Source organism: Acyrthosiphon pisum, chromosome A3 (genome assembly GCF_005508785.2).
Source record: "Acyrthosiphon pisum isolate AL4f chromosome A3, pea_aphid_22Mar2018_4r6ur, whole genome shotgun sequence".
NCBI classification, from domain to species: domain Eukaryota; kingdom Metazoa; phylum Arthropoda; class Insecta; order Hemiptera; family Aphididae; genus Acyrthosiphon; species Acyrthosiphon pisum.
The window spans coordinates 33,356,072-33,377,582 of record NC_042496.1 but is presented as its reverse complement, the minus strand read 5'-3'; the positions used below and the strand labels follow the sequence as shown (position 1 = coordinate 33,377,582).

The 21,511-nt window shown below is 28.0% G+C and overlaps 4 protein-coding genes across 7 annotated transcripts; 1 reads left to right on the top strand and 3 right to left on the bottom strand.

Moving 5' to 3' along the window:
* Nucleotides 1-356: 356 nt before the first annotated feature.
* On the bottom strand, nucleotides 357-1,103 carry ACYPI30670 (protein phosphatase 1 regulatory subunit 11-like). Its single transcript, NM_001246123.2, has one exon. It carries the CDS (start codon nucleotides 921-923, stop codon nucleotides 588-590), a length of 336 nt encoding a protein of 111 aa, NP_001233052.1. The 5' UTR covers nucleotides 924-1,103; the 3' UTR covers nucleotides 357-587.
* Nucleotides 1,104-2,239: 1,136 nt separating this feature from the next.
* On the top strand, nucleotides 2,240-7,996 carry Crop (cisplatin resistance-associated overexpressed protein). Its single transcript, NM_001135725.1, has 8 exons — nucleotides 2,240-2,625; nucleotides 3,443-3,688; nucleotides 5,490-5,699; nucleotides 5,770-6,008; nucleotides 6,076-6,171; nucleotides 6,258-6,340; nucleotides 6,405-6,472; nucleotides 7,490-7,996. The coding sequence occupies exons 1-7, from the start codon at nucleotides 2,521-2,523 to the stop codon at nucleotides 6,434-6,436; spliced, it is 1,011 nt and encodes a 336-aa protein (NP_001129197.1). The 5' UTR covers nucleotides 2,240-2,520; the 3' UTR covers nucleotides 6,437-6,472; nucleotides 7,490-7,996.
* On the bottom strand, nucleotides 4,819-15,524 carry LOC100168292 (cell division control protein 45 homolog). Of its 4 annotated transcripts, none has more exons than XM_029491708.1 (16): nucleotides 14,910-15,520; nucleotides 13,920-14,052; nucleotides 13,392-13,466; nucleotides 11,661-11,813; nucleotides 11,458-11,595; nucleotides 11,313-11,384; nucleotides 11,051-11,254; nucleotides 10,925-10,986; nucleotides 10,648-10,854; nucleotides 10,450-10,581; nucleotides 9,476-9,680; nucleotides 9,347-9,402; nucleotides 9,135-9,273; nucleotides 8,838-9,037; nucleotides 7,752-7,903; nucleotides 4,819-5,058 (listed from the first exon to the last, which is right to left on the bottom strand). In XM_029491708.1, exons 3-15 carry the CDS (start codon nucleotides 13,440-13,442, stop codon nucleotides 7,762-7,764), a joined length of 1,761 nt encoding a protein of 586 aa, XP_029347568.1. In that variant the 5' UTR covers nucleotides 13,443-13,466; nucleotides 13,920-14,052; nucleotides 14,910-15,520; the 3' UTR covers nucleotides 4,819-5,058; nucleotides 7,752-7,761. The 4 variants fall into 4 exon arrangements, 3 of the variants coding, with proteins under 3 accessions (XP_029347568.1, XP_016660998.1, XP_001952289.1); XR_003839864.1 differs by lacking the exon at nucleotides 4,819-5,058 and adding an exon at nucleotides 8,135-8,278 and having other exon boundaries at nucleotides 7,602-7,903; nucleotides 14,910-15,524; XM_016805509.2 differs by lacking the exon at nucleotides 4,819-5,058 and adding an exon at nucleotides 14,125-14,351 and having other exon boundaries at nucleotides 7,602-7,903.
* Nucleotides 15,525-18,080: 2,556 nt separating this feature from the next.
* Nucleotides 18,081-19,641, bottom strand: LOC100169023 (proteasome subunit alpha type-3). The gene is made up of 6 exons (XM_001950127.5): nucleotides 19,487-19,641; nucleotides 19,239-19,321; nucleotides 19,049-19,172; nucleotides 18,738-18,986; nucleotides 18,422-18,534; nucleotides 18,081-18,359 (listed from the first exon to the last, which is right to left on the bottom strand). Exons 1-6 carry the CDS (start codon nucleotides 19,505-19,507, stop codon nucleotides 18,188-18,190), a joined length of 762 nt encoding a protein of 253 aa, XP_001950162.1. The 5' UTR covers nucleotides 19,508-19,641; the 3' UTR covers nucleotides 18,081-18,187.
* Between the last annotated feature and the right edge of the window lie 1,870 nt (nucleotides 19,642-21,511).

Here is a 21,511-nt window from a genome sequence, read left to right as displayed (position 1 = left end):
TTTACAACTAACTTAAAATATATTTTGGCACTCACAGCTGTCACTTTTGTAAATTAATTAAGGTCACTGAAATTACTTGTATTCTTGCAATCAATGTTTCAACAAAGTAATTAAATGTTTAACAAATTATCATAAAGTCACAACCGATATCAACTTCAGCACGCCAAACTTAGCCATTTTACTTTACTGATAATGGATTTTTCCAAAATATATGTAACTTAAGTAACTAACTACACTAAGACTCTATACCTAATATTTTCCAACAATATAGAGTATGTACATTGTAGAGCAATTGATTCTGGATGAATGTAAAATATTCCTGTGATGAGCCTGGCCATATTAGTTGAATTCACATATTACCTTTATGTTATGACATAATTTGTCTGTATATTAAATTAATCAATAAAATATAAAATAAATTAAAAACAATTGCATATCATCCAAAATTGAATTTAAAAAAACTGTTATTATTCAAACAAATAAGCGGATACAGTTGAACTAAAAAAAAATAAACAAGGAAATTGTACAGTTAAATAGTTTTATACATACAAGTTTACAATTAGTGAAAAGATACGTTAATATGTATTTTAACATTCGTCTTCTTTAGGTTCATCGATTTTGTTTTCAGGCTTATGAAGTTGATGCGTTTTTTTATTCCCCACGCAACTGGCACATTCATCGTCACTTTCATTGCTTTCGTCTGTATCAGGCTCTCCAAATTTTTTTGGTTTTTTGTAGATACAACAACATTTGCTCTTTTTCTTGTTCAAGTGCTCATTGTCAACAGTGTGTGCATCCCAACTAACCTGTTTGTGACTCTTTTTTGGTTTCTTTAATTTTAAATGCACTACTTGGCCATCATTTGCTTGTGGGCGTAACACCAATGTTGTAGTACTATGGAATGGTACATTAGTTTCTTCCATTTAATTTAGTTATTCACAAGTTTTAAAAAATTATTAAATAGTTAGTTGATTAATTTTATATATTGTGAATAGTTAATAATACAACTAGCAATTAAGTATTAACAATAGTTAACATAACTACTTAATGAAATACGATATTGAAGTCTTAAAAACGTTAACATGATGCGTATAAACAAGACTAAAAGTTTAGAGATTAAATAATTATTATAATATAATATTATTATTTATTATCTAATAGGAATAGATCTGAGATTATCTGATAAATATTATTGTTATAATATTATGCTGTTAACACAGATAATACATATTATTATACAACATTTTCCATGGCTGTTGGGTGTTTTTTATATAAACAAATTAGGACGTTATAAAAACCACGTTATCACAGTGATGGCATAAACATTTTTTATTTAATCTGTGAAAATAAAATTGATCTAATAATCTATAAATGATTCGCTTACGGAAAATCGATTTTACAAAAGATCGATCTGAAAATATTGGATGTTTTTTTGATAATATAATATTAACTTTTCTAAAACAATGACATTTATACAGAACATTTTATAGAGAAAACGCACAATTTTCCTGACTTCAACGCATTCCCAATTTTTATTTCATATATTATATTATTATACTTATACAACTTTAAAAGTTTGATTACTTTAACTGTACATTTTTAGTTTTTATATTAAAGACGTTTGAGTTAAAGACGTATTTGAGTGTGATATTATAATACAAAAATACAACAAATAATATTATTAATTCACTCTTGTATTAAACGTTTTTTTACGTAATATTTAAATTTTTTAAATATTAATTTTAAAAAAATATACAATTTTAATTTTATAACTATTTATGAAAAAACACATATCAAAGTTTGACGTTTTTCACTCTTTCTATTTTGTCATTTTTCCACACAAATTTCTATATATAATAGAGTAGTATGTATCCTATATACAATATTTGATAATTATTTGTCATTGAAAATGCTTACAATATACGAGACATAATAATAATTTTATTTTAGTTACAGTATTGTCTAGTTCAATAAAAAAAACCCAAATACTGTTTTAGGTCCCGTGTCTACAATTTAGGTCATAAACTATTACTTTAAAGATAATCTTTAGCACAGAACACTATTCACGATGTAGATAATATAATAAGTATCGTTGTGGATTTCAACAATAAAGATAAGAACAATATAGGTATACTTTGGTCTATGGTGGTATGAGTGGACGACGCTCTACCGTCCTAAAAGAACTAACCAAATCGTTATCACCATTTCCTGTATGAAACCCTTTTTTCCATTATTCGACAATCGACATTAATTCAACCAGCAAGTTTTTATAGATAAAAAGGTATTGGCCATTGCGCTTGTGAGTTGTGAACACCGCAACCCGTTGACCGTACCTTCTCGTCATTCTAAATTCTTAAATTATTTATTTTTTTACGAAATCAGAAATCGAACGTTCCATTTTCATTGTCTCAAATAAGCACGTTAATAATATTTGCTTTGAACTATTCACATATTTCATCGATTTGATTATTGCTCTGCAATATAATAACGTTTGGTTTTTAACGATTAAACGGTTACATAATGGCAGTATCGGCAGCTGCTGCGTTACTCGATGAACTTATGGGGAGAAACCGGAACGACGGTCCGAACGCTCAAAAGAAACCTGTACATTGGGAAGATCCTGAGGTAAATTATTTTGGTTAACCACGACTCGTTGCTATGTCAACACAATTTTTTTATTTTGTTGAACATTTAAACAAATTAGGCATTTATTTAATAAAACTAAAATAGTTTTTTGATGTTCTAATAATAAAATAATATTGTAAGTTGCAGTAATATTTTATAAATTTTGAAGACGATAATTGGACATCAACATTTGTTATTTTAAGAAACTGGACATTTTTGCAAGCCTGGGCGGCTGGGCATAAACGAGTTAAAACGTTAATGTTCAGTTAATTTTAAAATTTAATACTCATTAACTTAATTTTTAATTTAACTGATTTTTATTGATATAAACTTAATAAATAATGAGTTACTTTTAATCAAGTCCAAGTTATATTAATTTATAAATAATTAAATAATAAATATAAATTATAATACAATTATTATTAATGATATACATATTGCATAAGCATTTACTTTTTATTATTTTAAACCATATTACTGGCCATTTATATATATTAATACTTAAGTCAAATTATTAATTGGTAATTTATAGAACTTAAGAATTCCGAGCGGGTTTTTGCTTGAATTTTACTAGATACTCATTTTTTTGTCAACTACCTACCTACATAACATTTTTTTTTTATAAATAATGTTTTAGTTTATTGTTTTTGATACCTGAATTATACATTTGAATTCAGTTGAGGACTAATTTAAGAAAATTCTCTTTTCAGAAATGTTGTTACATATTAGTTTTTAGATATATTATTTCACAATAGTAATCAAATTATCGTTCTTCTTAAAATATAACAATGTATCTAAATATATTTTTTGTTTTCAGTTTTGTAAATACTTTATGGTTAAATTTTGTCCTCACGATCTATTTGTCAACACCCGTGCTGATCTTGGAGCTTGCCCAAAGGTTCATTGCGAAGAAGCTAAAACACAATATAATGAAGCTAGTAGCCGTTCCAAAATACAATACGAAGATGAATTTGTGGCATTTGCTACTAGTTTATTAAATGATGTTGAGCGCCGCATCGAAAAAGGGAAACAAAGGTTGGAGCTTATGAATAAAACTGAAACGGTTAGTATTCCAAATCTATTTTATGATTAATTAGGTAACATAACATTTTTTTATGTAAGTTCTTAAACAATATTAAAAATAACCTATTTACAGTCATTGTTTATAATAATAAACAGTACAAAAATGAAATTAATAATTTCATTTGGCCTATAAAGTTGTTAGCGTATTCTATAGGTAATTAAAAAAAGGCAGATTGTGATCGGATGCTGTATTGTTGATCATGGATGCGGCGCTTACAGCCTCGAATCTTAAACACGTCAAAGGTTTTTGAGGTACATCATTAAATAATTCCCCCCCCTTTATATTTTAATTATTAAAGTATTAACTAAGTTTAGATTTTAGCTTCAATTGTGTAAATATGTGGGTGATAAGTCTTAAATTTGTATTGTAATATGGTAGTGTGTTTTTAATGTATACTATTGTTATACTTGAATAACTGTATTTATAATTTTTTCTGTATTAGGTAATTTTTAACTTCTTTTAAATTCTTCGAACTAATAGAAATATGTCAATTATTTAAAGATTTAAATGCATTGATTCTAAATATTTTAATGCATAAGTTAGTATGAACAAATTATGATGACAATGACTAATGAATAATGACAAATATTTTATTAATAATATGTAATTATACAATTTGTTTTAAAAATTCACATAATATTCTAAAATCTATATCAATTCATTAATTATCTTAATTGCTATGTATATCTTATACATCATAGATGAGAATTTAAAAAAATGATTGGCTATGGCCAGTGGCGGCTTGTGGGGTGCTGGTGGTGAGAGTGCGACTTTAAAAATAATAGCGGTAGTCATAGGTATAACAAATCGTCAAATTAAATATAATAAAATGAAACACAATACACATATTATTAATTTATTCATAAAATGATCGTAGTATATTATTATAGCATGTTTATGTATGATTACAAGATGTGTATGACGAAAATACACTAGTCACAGTAGAAAATGGAAATTAAAATAATAATAATAGCGATTAGCAATCGACAATGCAGTTAATTTTAAAAATAAATTACCCAATATTGTAATATATTAATATTTTACTGTATGGACGACACTTCAGGTCGTCCAAACCCATATATAACATCGCAGATTGAACAATAAACGTACTCACACTCTCACGATTGTTGCGCCACGCTTATAAGTTATTAAATATGTATTCAGAATATTGCTTGTACAACGCTGCCAGTCGTCCAATACCCGTATATAAGAACGCAGCTTAAATGTGCCCGCACGCACATGATTGCAGCGCCTCGCTTTTACATGCGTATTTAAAATATTGCTCGGATGACGCTGCCGGTCGTCCAAACACTGTTCGTGTGTACGTGCTACTCATATGCTCCTGGTATCTGAGAAACAAATTTAATGTTCATACATGACAAATGTATTATAATTTATAACTATTTTACTATTTAAAAATTTGCATTTTTAATAAAAAATATTTTTTAAAAGTGAAGAATTAAGAATAATATACAATTAATTTTAGTAGGGGGTGCGATCGACCTGTCTTCCAAACCACGATCCGCCACTGGCTATGGCTAATAATCAAATCATAGGATCTTAATTATTATAAAAAGTTTTAGACAATTTTAGTTTGGTTACTGTAGGATTTTTACTATTTATCTTATATTGGTTATAACTTTTAAGAATTATCACATGATTTTAAGTTTAGACTTCTTATTAATAAATTTGATATAATAATAGCTTTGGGAAATATAATTTGATTAACATAAGTTAATAATAAAATAATAAAATAACATTTTCATTTAATATTTTGTAGCCGGTGTCCCATTCTAATAGCCAAAGTCAAAAAAACCAGGAGCAAATTAAATTATTGTCAGAAAAAATAAATGGGTTAGTGCAAGAAGCTGAACAAATGGGTACACGTGGTCATGTTGAAGAAGCTCAGGGACTTATGAAGCTTTGCGATCAATTAAAAGAAGAACGTGATACATTGAGAAAGCAAAATGAAAGCATTCATTGGTCACAAGTAATTATTTTAGAAAGAATAAAACCATATGCTCAATATTTCATATTATTTAATTACATTTTTATTTTAGACATATGAACTAGCTGCTGCTCAAGAAAAACAAATGGAAGTATGTGAAGTTTGTGGAGCTTTTTTAATTGTTGGCGATGCTCAGTCGCGTATTGATGATCATTTGATGGGAAAACAACACATGGGTTATGCTCGATTAAAAAATGCAGTAAATGAAATACAGGAGCAAAGGAAAAAATATGTAGAAGAAAGAGAAAAACTACGCGAAGAAGAAAGAAAAAAACGCATGGACCGTACTAGGTATTTTATTTCACATCTAAAAGGTTAGTTAGAATCTCATTTATACTTTGATTTTTATTTGATACAGGAGTAATTCTAAAGACATAGACAGACATAGTCGTAATGCTAATGATGACAAGAGATCTAAAAGCTCTAGAGACCGATCCCATCATAGAACTGATAGGTAATATAGGATATATTCAAAAGAAAAAAAAAATGTTTATTTTATTTAATCATCTAGTATATCAATAAAAAAAAATAATTTCACAGAAAATCTGAACGACATGAAAGAGAAAGACGGAGAAGTAGAAGTCGCAGTGATCGTCGTTCTTCTAATAGTCATAGGCATAGAGGTAATTTTTTTTTATATAGTTACGAAATCAAATAAATTTATACCTTTATATTTTTAAAATATAGGGCACAATGGCAACAGTCGTAGAGACCACTAGAATTTTATTCAAGACACGTTTCATTCATTAATTCAGGTAAATATTTACTATTTTATCGTGTTAAAGCATATTTAGAATTGATTTTTAAAAACGCAATGCTATTGATGAGGTGTGTACATTTAAAACAAGAACGGGGTTAAGCCTATAATTATGTTAATTTTAAAATAAAAACAAAAGAAAAAACATCCATAAAAAAATATTTGAATGATAACAAAATCCTGTTACAACTATGGTGTAAATTATCACATAGCAGAAGAAAATGGTCATATCGGGCGCTTTATTTCAAAAAAGTGCTTATCATCATTCGAAAGTCTGCAGATCTTCAAAAATTACATGTGACTTTTTGTCAGGTATTTATATAAAACGAGGTATTTATAAAAAATAAAATATCTGAAGTAAATAAATACAATGAAATGTGTTAATATATATAAAAAAAATCTTATTTAGGTGAAGTTTTACTCTGTTGTTACATTGCAATTTTTAATATTAAATTATTTTGTTTTATGGCAGATCTCACAATATAAACCGGTATACTTTAATTTAAATAATTCTTTGTTTATTTTATTAATAAATCAAATACCATTATATGTATTGGTGAAAAATTGCCTAAGGTAGTTATTAATATATATATAAAAGGTTTATACATTTGAGAAATAATATTGCTATTTATCAAGATACCAGTAGGTAGTATTTATTTCGAATTAACTTTATTTTTATTTTTATTCTTTGTAAATTTCGATGAAAAAGTATTAATTGTATAAAACATAATTTTCAGATTTTTTATAATATGAACATAAATATATAACACAAGCATGATATACCGTTATTTATACTAAATTAGTATTGGGTTAAAATTAATGAATATTTTGTTGATGATAATATGTTTTTTTTACAATGAATAAAAATATGTATACATTTGTTTGCAAATAATAATTTTTTTTATGAAAATAGTAATATTATATGCTCTAAACATATAAAATTATTAATTTATAAGAATAATTGCTTTACATATTTTTACTTAAGAAATATTTACGATTTCTTTTTTTTTTTTAGGTTCAAATATCTGATGCAGCGTATAATGTTAAATTGTATAAATACAAAATACCATTCTAAAAAAAAAAAAACTAAGAGTTTGCAGGTAACAATTCAATAAAAACAATTAAGATACTTATTTTAATATTTTATTTAATGAAATAAACAACTTTCATATATAAAAAAAAAAAAAATGTTATTGTGCTTATAATTAAAAAACATATTTTACTAATTTACATTATGTCAAATTTAAACAATTAATACTTAATAAAATACACATTACTTGTCAAATGTCAACTAAGTAACGCTGTCAGGGCATCAAAAAACTTTGGTCGATCTTTAGTTTGCATTTTTGCAATAGACGAATCGAAGTAATCCAATGAAACTTCAATATTCGTTTTGTTGGAAACTTGTTCGAATGCTTTTCCAAAAAAACTAAAACATTTAAATTATATTACACTTTAGATTAAAAACTGTTTACATGCTGTAATGATATTAGAAATTAATAAATTTAAATTATGAAACAAAGGGTTTTCTTTTATATTATCTTCAAATACACATGAAATGATTAATTGTGGTGCATAATATACAGACTATTTACGATCTCTACCCACACAACTACCCTAGGATACATGACAAAATAAATAGGTATGTCAGCAATATTACCGGTTTAGACACAAATTGCGCACCCACCCTCGGCCCAACCATGTACTGTGACATAAGCATTTCTCCGGTTCTCATTGGTCCACCGCCGTCACTGCCGCAATTTCCGCCGCCGACGAAGACTCCACCACCGCTACACCGCTCAGCCTGTTGGAGACATGCATACGTCACAGATATGCGTATCACGAGTTGCTGACATACCTATTTATTTTGTCATGCTAGGATACAGTCATCCATAGATACTAACCAAATAGTTATAAAGAAATCTCAGTATTAATGATTTTAATCAAACTTTATTGTACTTGTTATCAAATTTATTATTGGTACAAACTACAAACTTTTATTGAGGCGGTTCAAATTATCTACAGATCTTTGTATTCCATGTAATTTGTTAAAGATATTAAGTAATAAATAATAACATTTGGTACAATGTTTGAATAAGCTTCATCAATATTAAGTTTAAATTGTCCATCTTGTTTCTAGTTCATCAGTACAATCTCGATAACTCAAATCTCAAGGGAGATAAAAATGAATTTGACATGCATTTTTAGTTATATACCTCAAATAATATAACTTATAAATTATGATCATTTCAAGGGGAAAAAAATTGAGTTATTGCAATGTGACTGTATACTTGTCAGAAAATATTTTTACAAACTATCTTAAATGGCATAATTACTAAAAATAAAAATATAATTTAACTGACCTTCTAGGCATTGACTCGGTGATAGGAGGGATACCAACTACTAGACATGTATCTTGATCTGAATCAAGAGTTGCTGAAGCAATTAATGGCAAACGAGTAGCTTTGATTTTTCTTGAGGACGCTACTTGTGCTCTTAACGCAAATGATGCTAACATAATTAAGCAGTGTGGATTGGAATAGTGCTGAGAATGCAATGTACCCTATGCAACACAAGTTTAGTAATATAAAATATAAATATACTTTTTATAACAATAAAATAATTGTGAAGTCAACTATCATAATTTAGAAGTGTAATACCTCTTGTACAATTAAATAGTAAAATGGGCCAGCTAATATGACTTGTCTCATGTCCAATGCTGCCTGGACATGCCTAAACATGTTGGACAATATCCACTTGGCTTTTTCTATTCCTTGGTCTAAAAAATCTTTTTTTGATCTAACACAATTCAATTTATAGTTATTTTTTTATTTAGAAATACATTGTTAATTTATTAATTTCTGTCTCTTACCTGGACAACGAATCCATTGTGTTATAAAAACACTGTGTAGGGGAACTTTCACGAGACTACAAGAATGAGAAAACAGAAAGATGCAATATAGAAATCGAAATGTAAATTATAAAAACTTGATCAACTTACATTGGTTTCTAATGTAGCAACCATTGAATAAACATAGTCAGCACATTGATACCTCGTTTTAAATCCTTGATGTAGCATAAACGAAGGATAAGTCATTTGTAATAAATTATGGGTATTGGAAATTTTTTCCATCATACCATAAAATTGTTTACGTAAACTTAAATCCATTGAATGGTACATTTGACGACTTTCAGCTAGAGGTAACCTTAAATATAAATTATAATAAGATAATGTTGTTAACCCAAAATGTACTCAAAAATTAAACAATGAAGCGGACTGGGATGGAGGTGATCTGAAATCCTACTTCTATGGTGATGTATGATGTTTTGTTAGAGAAGTTGTTTGTGAGACGAGAACACATTGGGTTATTGTAGCCGAACTTAGAGATGCCACATAAATGTATAATAGGTTTATCACAGTAAAAAGTGGTTTAAACTGTGTTGATGACAGTAGTGATCAAAATAAAATAGACCAAACAAAATTTATCCAGAGACCGTTGTGGTATCTTAACAATAAAAAAAAATTTATATTGATGGTCAGATGGATATGAGGTGTTTTTGTTTGAATGTCGTGGATCAGAGAAGTCTATTTTAGTTGCCACCAGACGGTATGTTCAGCTGGCTTGATCATTCGTCTCACATCTATAGTAGTTGGGTAATGTTGGAAGTTAAGGATGTCGCGCTGTTAGTGCACAATCGAGGCGGTTACTAAAAGTGAGCGTTAGTGATACACTGTAGTGCTTATACAGTTATACTATTTATATTTTGTACCAAGTATTTGCTAGTGGTTTATTTATCGGAGTTATTTATAGGATTATAAAATTGATTAGAAATGTAACCAACAGCTTTGTGTGAACCCCGATCCATAAAAATGCCTAAATTCTCCAATGGTACTCACAGCAGATGTGAACAGAATATATTATAATGTAAAAATGCTGACAATTCAATACACAAGCTATAATGATTAGACTTTACCCCATTTCTGCTAATATTTGTTTTAGTCTTTTTTCCCCTTTAATCGTCCAAAGTTTCAAAGATACTGCTGTAAACATTGAATATCGAAGACTGCATTCAATTGTCCAATGTCTGTATAGAGCCAATAGTAGACTGAAATTTGGTAATTAATTATTTAATTTTATTTTAATAATATTTACTTAACTCAAAATAGTTTACTCTTTTTCGGATTCAATTCGAACATGTGTAGAAGTGTTTGAGGGTTTAGGCATTGAAGATTGTGACATATTATCTTCATCATCATTAATAGCTGTAGAATCACAAATACGACCAATGTGACCGGCTATCAATTCTACTTCTCTGAGGTAACGCATACGTTCTGTCTTGCCCAAGATGTACTGTTCAGTCACACCAACAATTCCCCACCTGATAAAAATGGGAAATTAATAAATCATTGAATATTAAAGATGGAAAAATCTTTAAATAAATTATTTACCACAATAAATCAACAGATTCTCTGTGTAATTTCCAAGCAAGATCAAACATTAACATTGCAGCCTATAAATTAAAAATGCACATTATTATAACGAGAAAACATTTTAGAACATTGGAATATACACACCGAACGCCCATAGTATGAAAATTGAGTATAATCAAATAACAATTTTTTTCTATTTTCTTCCCATCTTCTTCTTTCCCTTCTTTTAACTAGTGTAGTTTGATCAAGTTTTCTTCGTTTGTTTTGTTGTTCTTCAACGCTATTGACATTAACAATATCAGATTCTTCTTCATCCAGTTCATCGGAATCGACATCTTCGTCTGATGACTAAACATATAAAAAAAATTGTAGTATTACTCTTACAAACAGATAAAAAAATAATTACTTCATTCTCATTAAAAATGTCTTCAAAATCAGGAATTTTTTCTTCATCATCAGGAGGGGTCAGTACTCTAACCTGGAATACAATACATAGTTTTAAATATAGTTTCAAATATTTGTAGCATGAAGATTCACAAGAAATCAAATACCTGAGAACTACTATAAATGTTACATATATCTGTAGGTCTATGACTGTCAACAACAAAAAAAGTAATATTTTCCTCTGGTTCTAATATTTCTATTATATCTAATGTACCGCCACAATTGATTAACACAACATACTTTACCTAAAAATATTTTATATTTAAACATTGAAAATCTTGAACAAAAATAATAATATTGAAGTGCTTACATCGACTTTTTGCTCTTCAAAAGCTTTTTTTAACTCTGAAACAGTTTTTACCGGTACAAGCACATAAACTATATTGTCAAAACGTAATATGCACTGAAGTATTTTCACAGCACAAATTGCATCCACATCATAGTTCACCAAAATCAAAATTTTCTATAAATTAGAAAAAAAAAAATGTATGTGATTTAAATATTAATATAATTAAACTATTAAGGTAAGTTCAGTACTGCTGTCTGCTATGATAAAATAATTAAAAAAAAAAAAAAATTATAAACACGTACAAATACAAATAGAAAACATATATTTATTACTTGAAAAGATGAATTAATTTAATAAGGTTGTGCAAAAGAAATAGATTAGATTACATTCATTAGACATTTTTATTGCAAAACGTAAACCTTCAAAAATGCTGTCGACATTTTGTATAATAAAATGTTTTAGACTTGATGTTTGGAAAGTATATATATATGTCGCGGCCATATTATGGAAAAGTAGTCTTTTTGCGAAAAGACTAGGCTCTTGGCAATGTGGTAGCCCGTTTGCGAACTACTTATGATTTTTCCATACAGCCTGCTGTTTTTCAGGCATATTGCATACGGACTAACAGTATTTAGACCTTTGAAGAATTACAATCATTACGATATGATAAAAACCATTTTAAATTAAATTTAAATATAAAAAAAAAATTACATTACAATATTAAATATGTAAAATATTTACTTATTGTTAAATGTGGTTTTTTCGTTTTAGTTTATTGAACTTAGAATATTGACTAAACTATAACTTTCAACTGTTTACCAAATTGGTACATGGTTTGGCATTATAAACATGTGGTTAAGCAGAAATTTTCTACAAGCAACGGATGCAGAATTTTTTGACAAAGTACTAAATACAATAATAACATTAAGAGAAACAGCAGACATTCACAATTGTATGGCATTATGCAGAAAGCAACCATCTCCCACATGTTCTATTTAGAGATAATTCAAGTTTTAGAAAACTATTATTGGTAAGATAACAAATGCAGTCCCATCTTTGAACATTGATAGATAACCCTCCTATCGACTTGTGGGTTAGTTGCAATTAGTAAAATGCACAATATAAAATTTCCAATCTAGTATACAAAGCTCATTATATATGTTTTTGAGGGTTGGTTGCTTTCTGCATAACGCCGTTCAATTTGGAGAGCAGGGTTATCAAAAATGTTTTTGCAAAACATCATGCAAAACAAATGGATGCACTTGTCGGAAAAATAATTTACTGTGTAGTTTAAGATGCCACAAAAAACTACATGTAACAATAAGTAAATATTTTATATTGTAATGTAATATTTTTTTAATATTTAAATTTAATATAATATTTTAGATATTTTCTTTTTTTTTAGTACCCATATACTATATAACAATTCAGTTTAAATGTTACATACAACTTTAAAATAAACTTAACTTAATACCTATGTAAAATAAGTAAAATGGTTGTTATCATATTATAATGATTGTAATTCTTAAAAGGCCTAAATGCTGTTAGTCCATATGCAATAAGCCTGAAAAACAGCAGGGCAAGAGCCTAGTCTTTTCGCAAAAAGATTGATTTTCCACACGGTCTACGACATATATATATATATACATACTAAGTTATTAAATTATGTAAGAAACAATTTAAGTTGAATTTAGAATATAGATAGACAGATATTAATTTATGATTTTTAACAATATATATATTTATACTTACGTTTTTTGAAATTATGTCATAAAATCCTTTGACTAAATCTTCAACAAACATCTTTGAATAATTAATGTAGAAATCCTTTGAAATCAAAACAATAAGTATTTATTAATATAAATAAATTAATAAAAACATTAAATTATTTGTTCAAAAAATTGACTATTAAATTAAAATACATTTAGTCATCGTGCAAAAATATATTCTGTTAAAATATAAAAAAAATTGATTCATCCAGTTTATTCTATTATAGAAAAATCAAAACTTTTCAGTGATTGTACTTTTGCAATTAATTGGCTGTCGGCCAAAATATTGATGTTGTTTTTGTACTAAGAACTATCAAAAGTTTTGATTTGTTATTACTTCTTTACAAAACATAAGGTGCACATGGGTATTTGTTAATTATAATTAATAATAAATTAACTACTATTTTTGAAACAAAAAATAGATCTAGATGAATATAAAATATAAAAAATTACAGGTACAAATCCATTTTATCAATTAAATTTATTATTTGAGTAAATGGTTAATACTTACGTTTTTTTGATTACACAAAAATTCACCTATGTAGGAAACATAGACCGATGAGTTCCCGAGTGTTTTTTATTCTGTTCTATAGTCGATCGCCATAAACGTTCAATATTTTGAGTGTGTGCTCCACTAATCGGATCTGCAAAATTATAGTCGTGATTGACTTGAATTTTGAAATAAATAGGTACTAAACAGATAGAAGTATGATAACCTAAAAGTACCGGAACATTTCTATTCTTTTACAAATGACCACATTATGTACATAATATCGAATGCTGTTTTGACTGAAGGACAAAAGGGCTAGTCACTTGGCTGTTAATATTTTGATAAAACTAAACTTAATTAGTTTGTTTACAAGTGATCATTTTTTTTTTTTACTACAGTCATAATTTATGAGTTCTTGCTTAGTCTAATACCAATAAAGCTTATTTTTTTTTACTGAAATCACATAAAAAAAAAAAAGAAAGTAGAAAGTTATCATTTTAATTACAGTGTCTGAACATAATATGCTCAATTAAGGAAGAGTCCTAGTAATGTGCTCAGGCTCCTCAAAGTTTTTATTTTAGATTTTCTGGTACTTCTGATTTTGTGAAATATATTTTCAATTAAAATTATTTTGAAACAATATTTTTAAGTATTAATTTTAAACTGTCCCAAGTTTGTTTTGTTAAATGCTGGAAGTTTTAAAATAATTAATTTCAAATATTATTATATTTAGTTTAACGTAATTAAGATATTCAAAATGATAAATTTAGGTATTAACCATTATTGTTCAAGAATATTATAATTTGTTTTCTATATAGTTCTATCTAAGTAGATATTAGTTTAAATAATAAATTGAAAACATAATAGCATTATAATATAAGTACCTATGGGCAATATATAAATAAATACCTATATAAAATATAAAAACTTTTTTTAAATATTTTCTTCTGATTTTTTAATTGTACATATTTTATATTTTTATACACAACACAATTCAAACTGGACAGCTACCTTCTCAACGAAGTTTCTCAGTTTCTTCTAAGAATATCATCACATAATAAAGCAAAAGCGCCAATATTAATAGGAAACACTCGTCTTTATTTCGATGGATGATATTCAACAACAGCATCGTTCATTCGCATCTGATCATGAAAACATAGACGACCATCCAGACGAAGGTGTTGGTAATTTAAAATCGGTATAGTATGTCGTTTTGGTTACAATAATACAATTTAACAGTTACACACAATAATGAATAAATAAAAACACTATATAAACCGATAATGATTAATGAACGAGCGATCGACAAGTGACAAACCGACACTGACGACAATAATTATTGCGACGATACTTAAATACTCGAATAGTCGATATTTTCGATAGTGATGAATAACAACAATAACAAAGGGGAAAAACGAACAAATTCGCGGTATAACCTTAAATAAAAATAAAAACCTAGATAAAAAATTTTAATTTATTTTTTGGACCATAATTATAAACCGTACACGGATCGCGTATAAGTGACTCGTTTCTTTAAAGTTTGTAAGCATCATTAGATTTTATTAATACGCTCCATTCACACTTGTAAAAGTTGAAACTTTTTAAAACGAGGATTCGAATTTCGAGTTATCTTACAATAATAATTGTTATTATCAACTGATAAGGTAGGTCTAATAACGGACCCAATTACTTACTATGGGTGTCAGGTGACTCGGCCCCCGGTAAAGATGGAAAATATGGAATATCAATCAACGACCAACAGGGACGTATCCAGGGAGGGTCCATGGGGTCTGGACCCCTCCCCGAAATTTTTGTGTACCGTTGGTAAAAAAAAAAAAAAAAAAAAATGTTTTTTATATCAATTAAGCATAAAAATTGTACTAAAATTTATTTCAACCCCCCCAAAATAAAATCCTGGCCACGTGCCTGACGACCAACGTAGTTACACAGGTTAAAGAATCAATATCGGATATCTTTTTTAATGCAGTACTATGGGAAGGTACCATACCAGATTCATTTAAAGGTGCCATGATAACTCCTATTTATAAAAATGATGATAAAAAACTAATCAATAATTACAGACCGATAAGCTTAGTTTTTCAAACATTTTTTAGCGGGCTATAAAAATTACTTTTAAATCACTAAAAAGTAAATAATATCTTACGTAAATCTCAATATGGATTTAGGAAAAATCTAGGAACAGAAGATGCCTTAGCACGGCTTTCCGTGGATATTTATAGTAACTTATACAATAATAACAAAACATTAGGAATTTTCCTAGACCTCAGTAAAGCTTTCGACAGCATTTATCACAAATCGTTATTACTTATACAGTTATACTTCAATCTATAGGTATAGACCGTATAGTTAATAAACGAATAAAATTATTAGAATCTTATTTGTATACCTAATAGAAAACAATTAACAACACACTTATTGACTTATATACCTAGTGATGAAGTTACAATTAGAATGGGGGTTCCTTAAGGAACAGTATTATCACCTATTCTATATATTATATATTTATATGTGTATCTTCACTATAGGTCATTTAAATATTCACGAAAAACTATTTTCTTATGCAGACGGTACTGCCATTCTTATACCAGGGGTCAATTGGGCGGCGTTCATCTAAAAGCAGAAACAGACCTGCACACTTGATAAATGCATGGTTTCTTAAACATAATTAAGAATACATTAGACTAAATAAAATTACATTAATTTCACCTTAGACAAAAGAACGCAATCCAATTCAAATTTATGATATATATAGATTGTAAATCTAATAATTGTTCATGTAATGTTGTAAATAAAACAGAACTTATTAAATATTTAGGTATAACATTTGATCAACACCTAAAATGGGATACACACATAAATAAAACAATAGTGCACTATCTGTTCATTAACGCAAGAAAATTCCTAAATAACCAGGCTACATTTAATATACTTTGCCATGACACTATCTAATCTACAATACAGAATAACCGCTTGGGGTGGCTTAAGTATTATAGGAAACAAAACAATATTCAAAGCTTAAAAAAGCATGATTAAAATAAAAAACATATCCCATTACAATTATTTTTTCAACAATTATTCTACAGAAATGCCCTATATTATACATACAAATTTAATTTAATTGAATTTGAACCTAGATTCTCTAAGTAATAACACACGTCTAAAAAACTGCTTAGAAATCCCTACTGTTAATGTATTGAAATTTAGTTGATGTTTCTTGCAAGTGGGTCTGAGATTACTAAATGATATTCTGGTGAAAATTATTAACATTACATATTATAAAATATGTAATTAAATACTCTATTAAACTAATAGTTGTTAAATAATACTAGTGACTTATAGCCTATGTAATGTACTGGTGTATAATATAATGTAGACAATTTATTTATTTATTCCTTTTTTGTTGTACATTTTTATATTAAATTTATGTTTTTGAATTATAGTCAAATATGACGTAGTTTCTACGAAAATATCAAAAATATTATAAAATTTATAAACTTATACTTATCTTTTAATAGTACTCAGGTACTCTATCATCACCGGTAAGAGGTTATCCTCAGTGGTGATATGGGCCATTTAACAATTTTATATATATTATATAGTCATTGATCACTTACTGAAAATTGTAATTTTTTTGACCAGTGAATATTATTATTATTATTATTATTATTATTATTATTATTATTAAACCACTTCGAAACCAATAAGTTTCAAGAAAGTAAAAATGTCCAACTTTAATTTAAACGTCTCGCCAAATAATCTCTTTTAAATGTTCAAAAAATGGTTTTGCAGGTTCAACAAGGACTTAAACAGGCTTTATTGTATCATACAAACTGAAAGAAAACGGAACATTAACAAAAATGGTAGCAAACATATATGCAGTTAAAGTAATCAGAATATAAAATTTGGATCAAAATGACTGTTATTTATAATATATTATAATCTGCATTATTACATATATTTTTATTTTACTGTTCTCCGAAGTTGATAAATCCTTAAGTTTAAGCTTAACATAATAGAACATAATTTTTATAAAACTATTTACATTACTATGTCAGAAATCAAAATAAGTACCTGGTTAAGAAAAATTACATAATAGTATGATGTGAAAATAGATTACTTATTACTATATCTATTATAAGGTAGAAAAATAATTAAAATAAAATTCAAAAATGTTGTTATTTATTAAATAAAAAAAAAATATATATTTTTAAGCTTATGTACCATTAATTTGACAAACAGTCAATCTTCCTTAAATCAGTAACTATAGTTTACTCTCCATCTGAACCAGAATCATCATCCAGAGATGCCTTGGCATATTTCAATGCATCATCAAATACTTCTTTTGAAACTTCTTCATGTTTTCCATTAGTATGGCTACCAACCCAGCTAAGTTCAAGTTCAAAATGTTTATCTTTCAACTCATCATGCACCATGTAAATTCTAAAAATAAATAAATAAATTGTCAAACCCATACAAATAAAAAATAACAAATGTTTGTATACATCTTAGCAGCTTCTTTAATCAATTCTTTACATGTCATTGTCTTCATATTCAACTTTTCTATTTCAGTTTTGGCCGCTTGTTTAGCTTTACCAATAGCACATCCAAAATATCCCTAAAATTACAAACAATTATAAATGTGAGAAATTACATATTTAGTTTTTATAAATATATTAATAGAGCACAGATTTTAGTTAATATTAAAAGTTTTAGGGTAGGTACTGTAACCGTATTGAACTAGAACCAACATTAGTATTGATTTTTGTAATTAGATTTATAAAAAATTCAATATTTATAAAGAGATAAACAATAACATACAAATGATACTCCAGCTGGATCAATCATATACATTTGAGGACCTTCCTTAGGATCATAAGAGCCAATAATAACAGCACATCCAAAAGGCCTAATAGCACTGTACAATGTATGAGCATGTATGTACATGGATACTCGTTCATTTAAATATTTCAATGAAATGGGCGTACGGAAATTCTGACGAAATGCTTTCGCTTCCTCTCGTGCGACATCTAATATTGCACTGGAATCAGCAGTCAATCCTCCAACAGCCTAAATGGAAAGTTATATTATTTTATGATAGGCTAAAAATACATATATATTTCAAAACCTACCATTCCAATATGATTTTCCACACTAAACAATCTTTTTCCTGTGCAATCTTCATGAAGTTTCGACGTGACCAACTTCTCCACAGCAAAAACGACACCATCAGAACCACGTAAAGCTATAGCAGTTCTAATACAAATCATGGATCCAATTCAAAACAATATAATAATTAAATAGCTATATTATGGTATTTACCCACTATTTTCAACTGCTTTGAAAGCATATTCAACTTGAAATACTCGACCATCAGGCGAAAACTGAGATGCTGATAAATCATACTGTAAAGAAAATATTTCACATGTATTATATTTTACGAAATCTAAATATGTAAGTAAATATTATCATCATCTTTAATTTTATGAATTGTACTTAATAAATGATGTTAAACAATGGAAAATGTAAAATGGACATTACCGTTGAAAAAATCAAAACAATATACTTACACCAGTTCCAATTGAACTCATTTTGAATTATTTATTGTGATTAAAGCGCTTTCTAAATCGTAGCGGCTATTTTCACGTCCGAGGAAATCCTTTCTAGTAGGCAAAACGAAACGACAAGAAAAGACAATATTTCAATACGAATTCAATAATAATTAATAACTAAAATAACTGAAGTAACTGAAAGTCATGACAAGATCTATTTTGTCATACTAACCAGTGTTACCAACAATGGTCATGAAAAAAATGGTCAAACACATGAAAAAATTGTGTATACTGTGTATTCGTGTATACCATAGAACATTAATATTTATTAATTAATTAATATTAATATTCTATATTTCTATGTGTATACCCAAATGGAATACATTTTTTTTTTAAAGTACATAATATTATACACTTTGTATTGATACAATTTGAAAGTATTATTGAAAACAATTGTAAATTAAAAGCAATTAAGTATTAACTAATCTGGCAGATTTCTTTTTATTTGAATTAATTATTTGACATGGTTCTAATTTTCAATATTAGATTGTTGTCGCATTTTTGTTGAAATATAATACTTGAGAATAAACATTACAATTTTGTCTTTAGGTTCACCACAAGAAAATTTTGCACTATTATCCAGAACATCATCAAAAGTGTCCTCAAATACTGATCACTTGTTGTTACAGTTCTTTGAAAAAGAATTTTAAATGGCCACAAATAATAGCCGATTAAAATGTTCATTAGGATGAATTCCTGTGTATCTTTGCCCGTGCTATATAAACTAAGTTTATAATAATATTATGTTAATAACCATTATATCGATGTCATTACTTCTTTAATAAATTTATAATTTTTAATTTAATATAAACGCCCTCTGGTTGTTCGCTTATCGTTTTGGGTACCGACGACTAAACCGCGAACTACTTCACCACCTTATACCCAGTCACGTTACCGACATATCGGCTAGATATATAAAGGTTCCCGAACAGCAACCTACTTGTCATCACGGACATCCGCAGTTGCTACAAGGCGCAAATCACAGTTGAATAATGACGAAAATATATATCGTTCCTCGTCGGACGTGAAAATAGTCACTGCTGTTCTAAATTCCTATTTTAATATAAAAATTAAAGGAACAAAAAATGAACATGTATACTTTTTATTTGATCTGCATCTGTTCGGGGGTCAGTGACCATGTGCGTGTACCCGGCCAGGGTTCGGTCGGTGGCGCAAATGAAAAAAATGTGTAGGGGGGGCTCAAGCTCCAACACATTTTTTTTTAAATTAAAATTTATGGGTACATACTTCTAAGAATGGTATACTATTATTTTTTGAGGGGGCTTTGAGTGATTTTTGGGGGGCTAATCCCCCCCTATTTGCACCACTGGGTTCGGTGCTGGCAGGATAAGGGCGCGGAAACATGGTGCTATGCGCAGCAGCGGTTTTTTCTTTTTTATACTGTCGAAGTCTCTTTGCACAAGTTTAAAAATAATAGTAATCTCGTTTCAACGATTTTACATTAACGTGTTATTAAATTGTTTTATAGATAGGTTGTAGGTAGAATATTATTAGGCCGCTGCAGATGACTTAGTATTTGAATATATATGCTTATTGTTTTGTGCTATCGTTAGACAAGGCCAGCTAGAAACAAATTTCTATAGACTGTACATTTTATATTGCATATATTATATTGGTATTTATGATAAATTAAGGTTTATTTCTACTTCAAAGTTCGAGGTAGCAGTCGACACCTATTATAGTAGAGACTATGGAGCATAGTTGTGCGTAGAGTGTGCAGTGTATATGCAGCCGCACACGGCACACGCTGTTAACAGTTCTACGCATTTAAAATGTTTGATTTATTTAAAAATATAATTACTTTGGTTTAACTAAAATACTATAAAAAAAAGTATAGTTATTATAACAACTGTAGATATTTTAAATGTTTTGATGATGTATATTGTATATACCATTCATAGGCGCAACTAGAGGCCAAACACTGGGGGTGCTAAAATTATGCAGAAGACATAAAACCCGTGG

What these genes read in the sequence shown, in the direction of transcription:
- ACYPI30670 (NM_001246123.2), bottom strand. Translation starts at nt 923, where the DNA reads ATGGAAGAAACTAATGTACCATTCCATAGTACTACAACATTGGTGTTA.
- Crop (NM_001135725.1), top strand. Translation starts at nt 2,521, where the DNA reads ATGGCAGTATCGGCAGCTGCTGCGTTACTCGATGAACTTATGGGGAGA. An exon ending in TTATGAATAAAACTGAAACG is followed by an intron (nt 3,689 to 5,489) that starts GTTAGTATTCCA and finishes AATATTTTGTAG; the next exon opens with CCGGTGTCCCATTCTAATAG. An exon ending in AAAGCATTCATTGGTCACAA is followed by an intron (nt 5,700 to 5,769) that starts GTAATTATTTTA and finishes TTTTTATTTTAG; the next exon opens with ACATATGAACTAGCTGCTGC.
- LOC100168292 (XM_029491708.1), bottom strand. Translation starts at nt 13,442, where the DNA reads ATGTTTGTTGAAGATTTAGTCAAAGGATTTTATGACATAATTTCAAAA. An exon ending in CGAATTGAATCCGAAAAAGA is followed by an intron (nt 10,582 to 10,647) that starts GTAAACTATTTT and finishes ACCAAATTTCAG; the next exon opens with TCTACTATTGGCTCTATACA. An exon ending in CAAATATTAGCAGAAATGGG is followed by an intron (nt 9,681 to 10,449) that starts GTAAAGTCTAAT and finishes TTTATATTTAAG; the next exon opens with GTTACCTCTAGCTGAAAGTC.
- LOC100169023 (XM_001950127.5), bottom strand. Translation starts at nt 19,507, where the DNA reads ATGAGTTCAATTGGAACTGGT. An exon ending in TGAGTTCAATTGGAACTGGT is followed by an intron (nt 19,322 to 19,486) that starts GTAAGTATATTG and finishes TTTTCTTTACAG; the next exon opens with TATGATTTATCAGCATCTCA. An exon ending in TGGAAAATCATATTGGAATG is followed by an intron (nt 18,987 to 19,048) that starts GTAGGTTTTGAA and finishes CTTTCCATTTAG; the next exon opens with GCTGTTGGAGGATTGACTGC.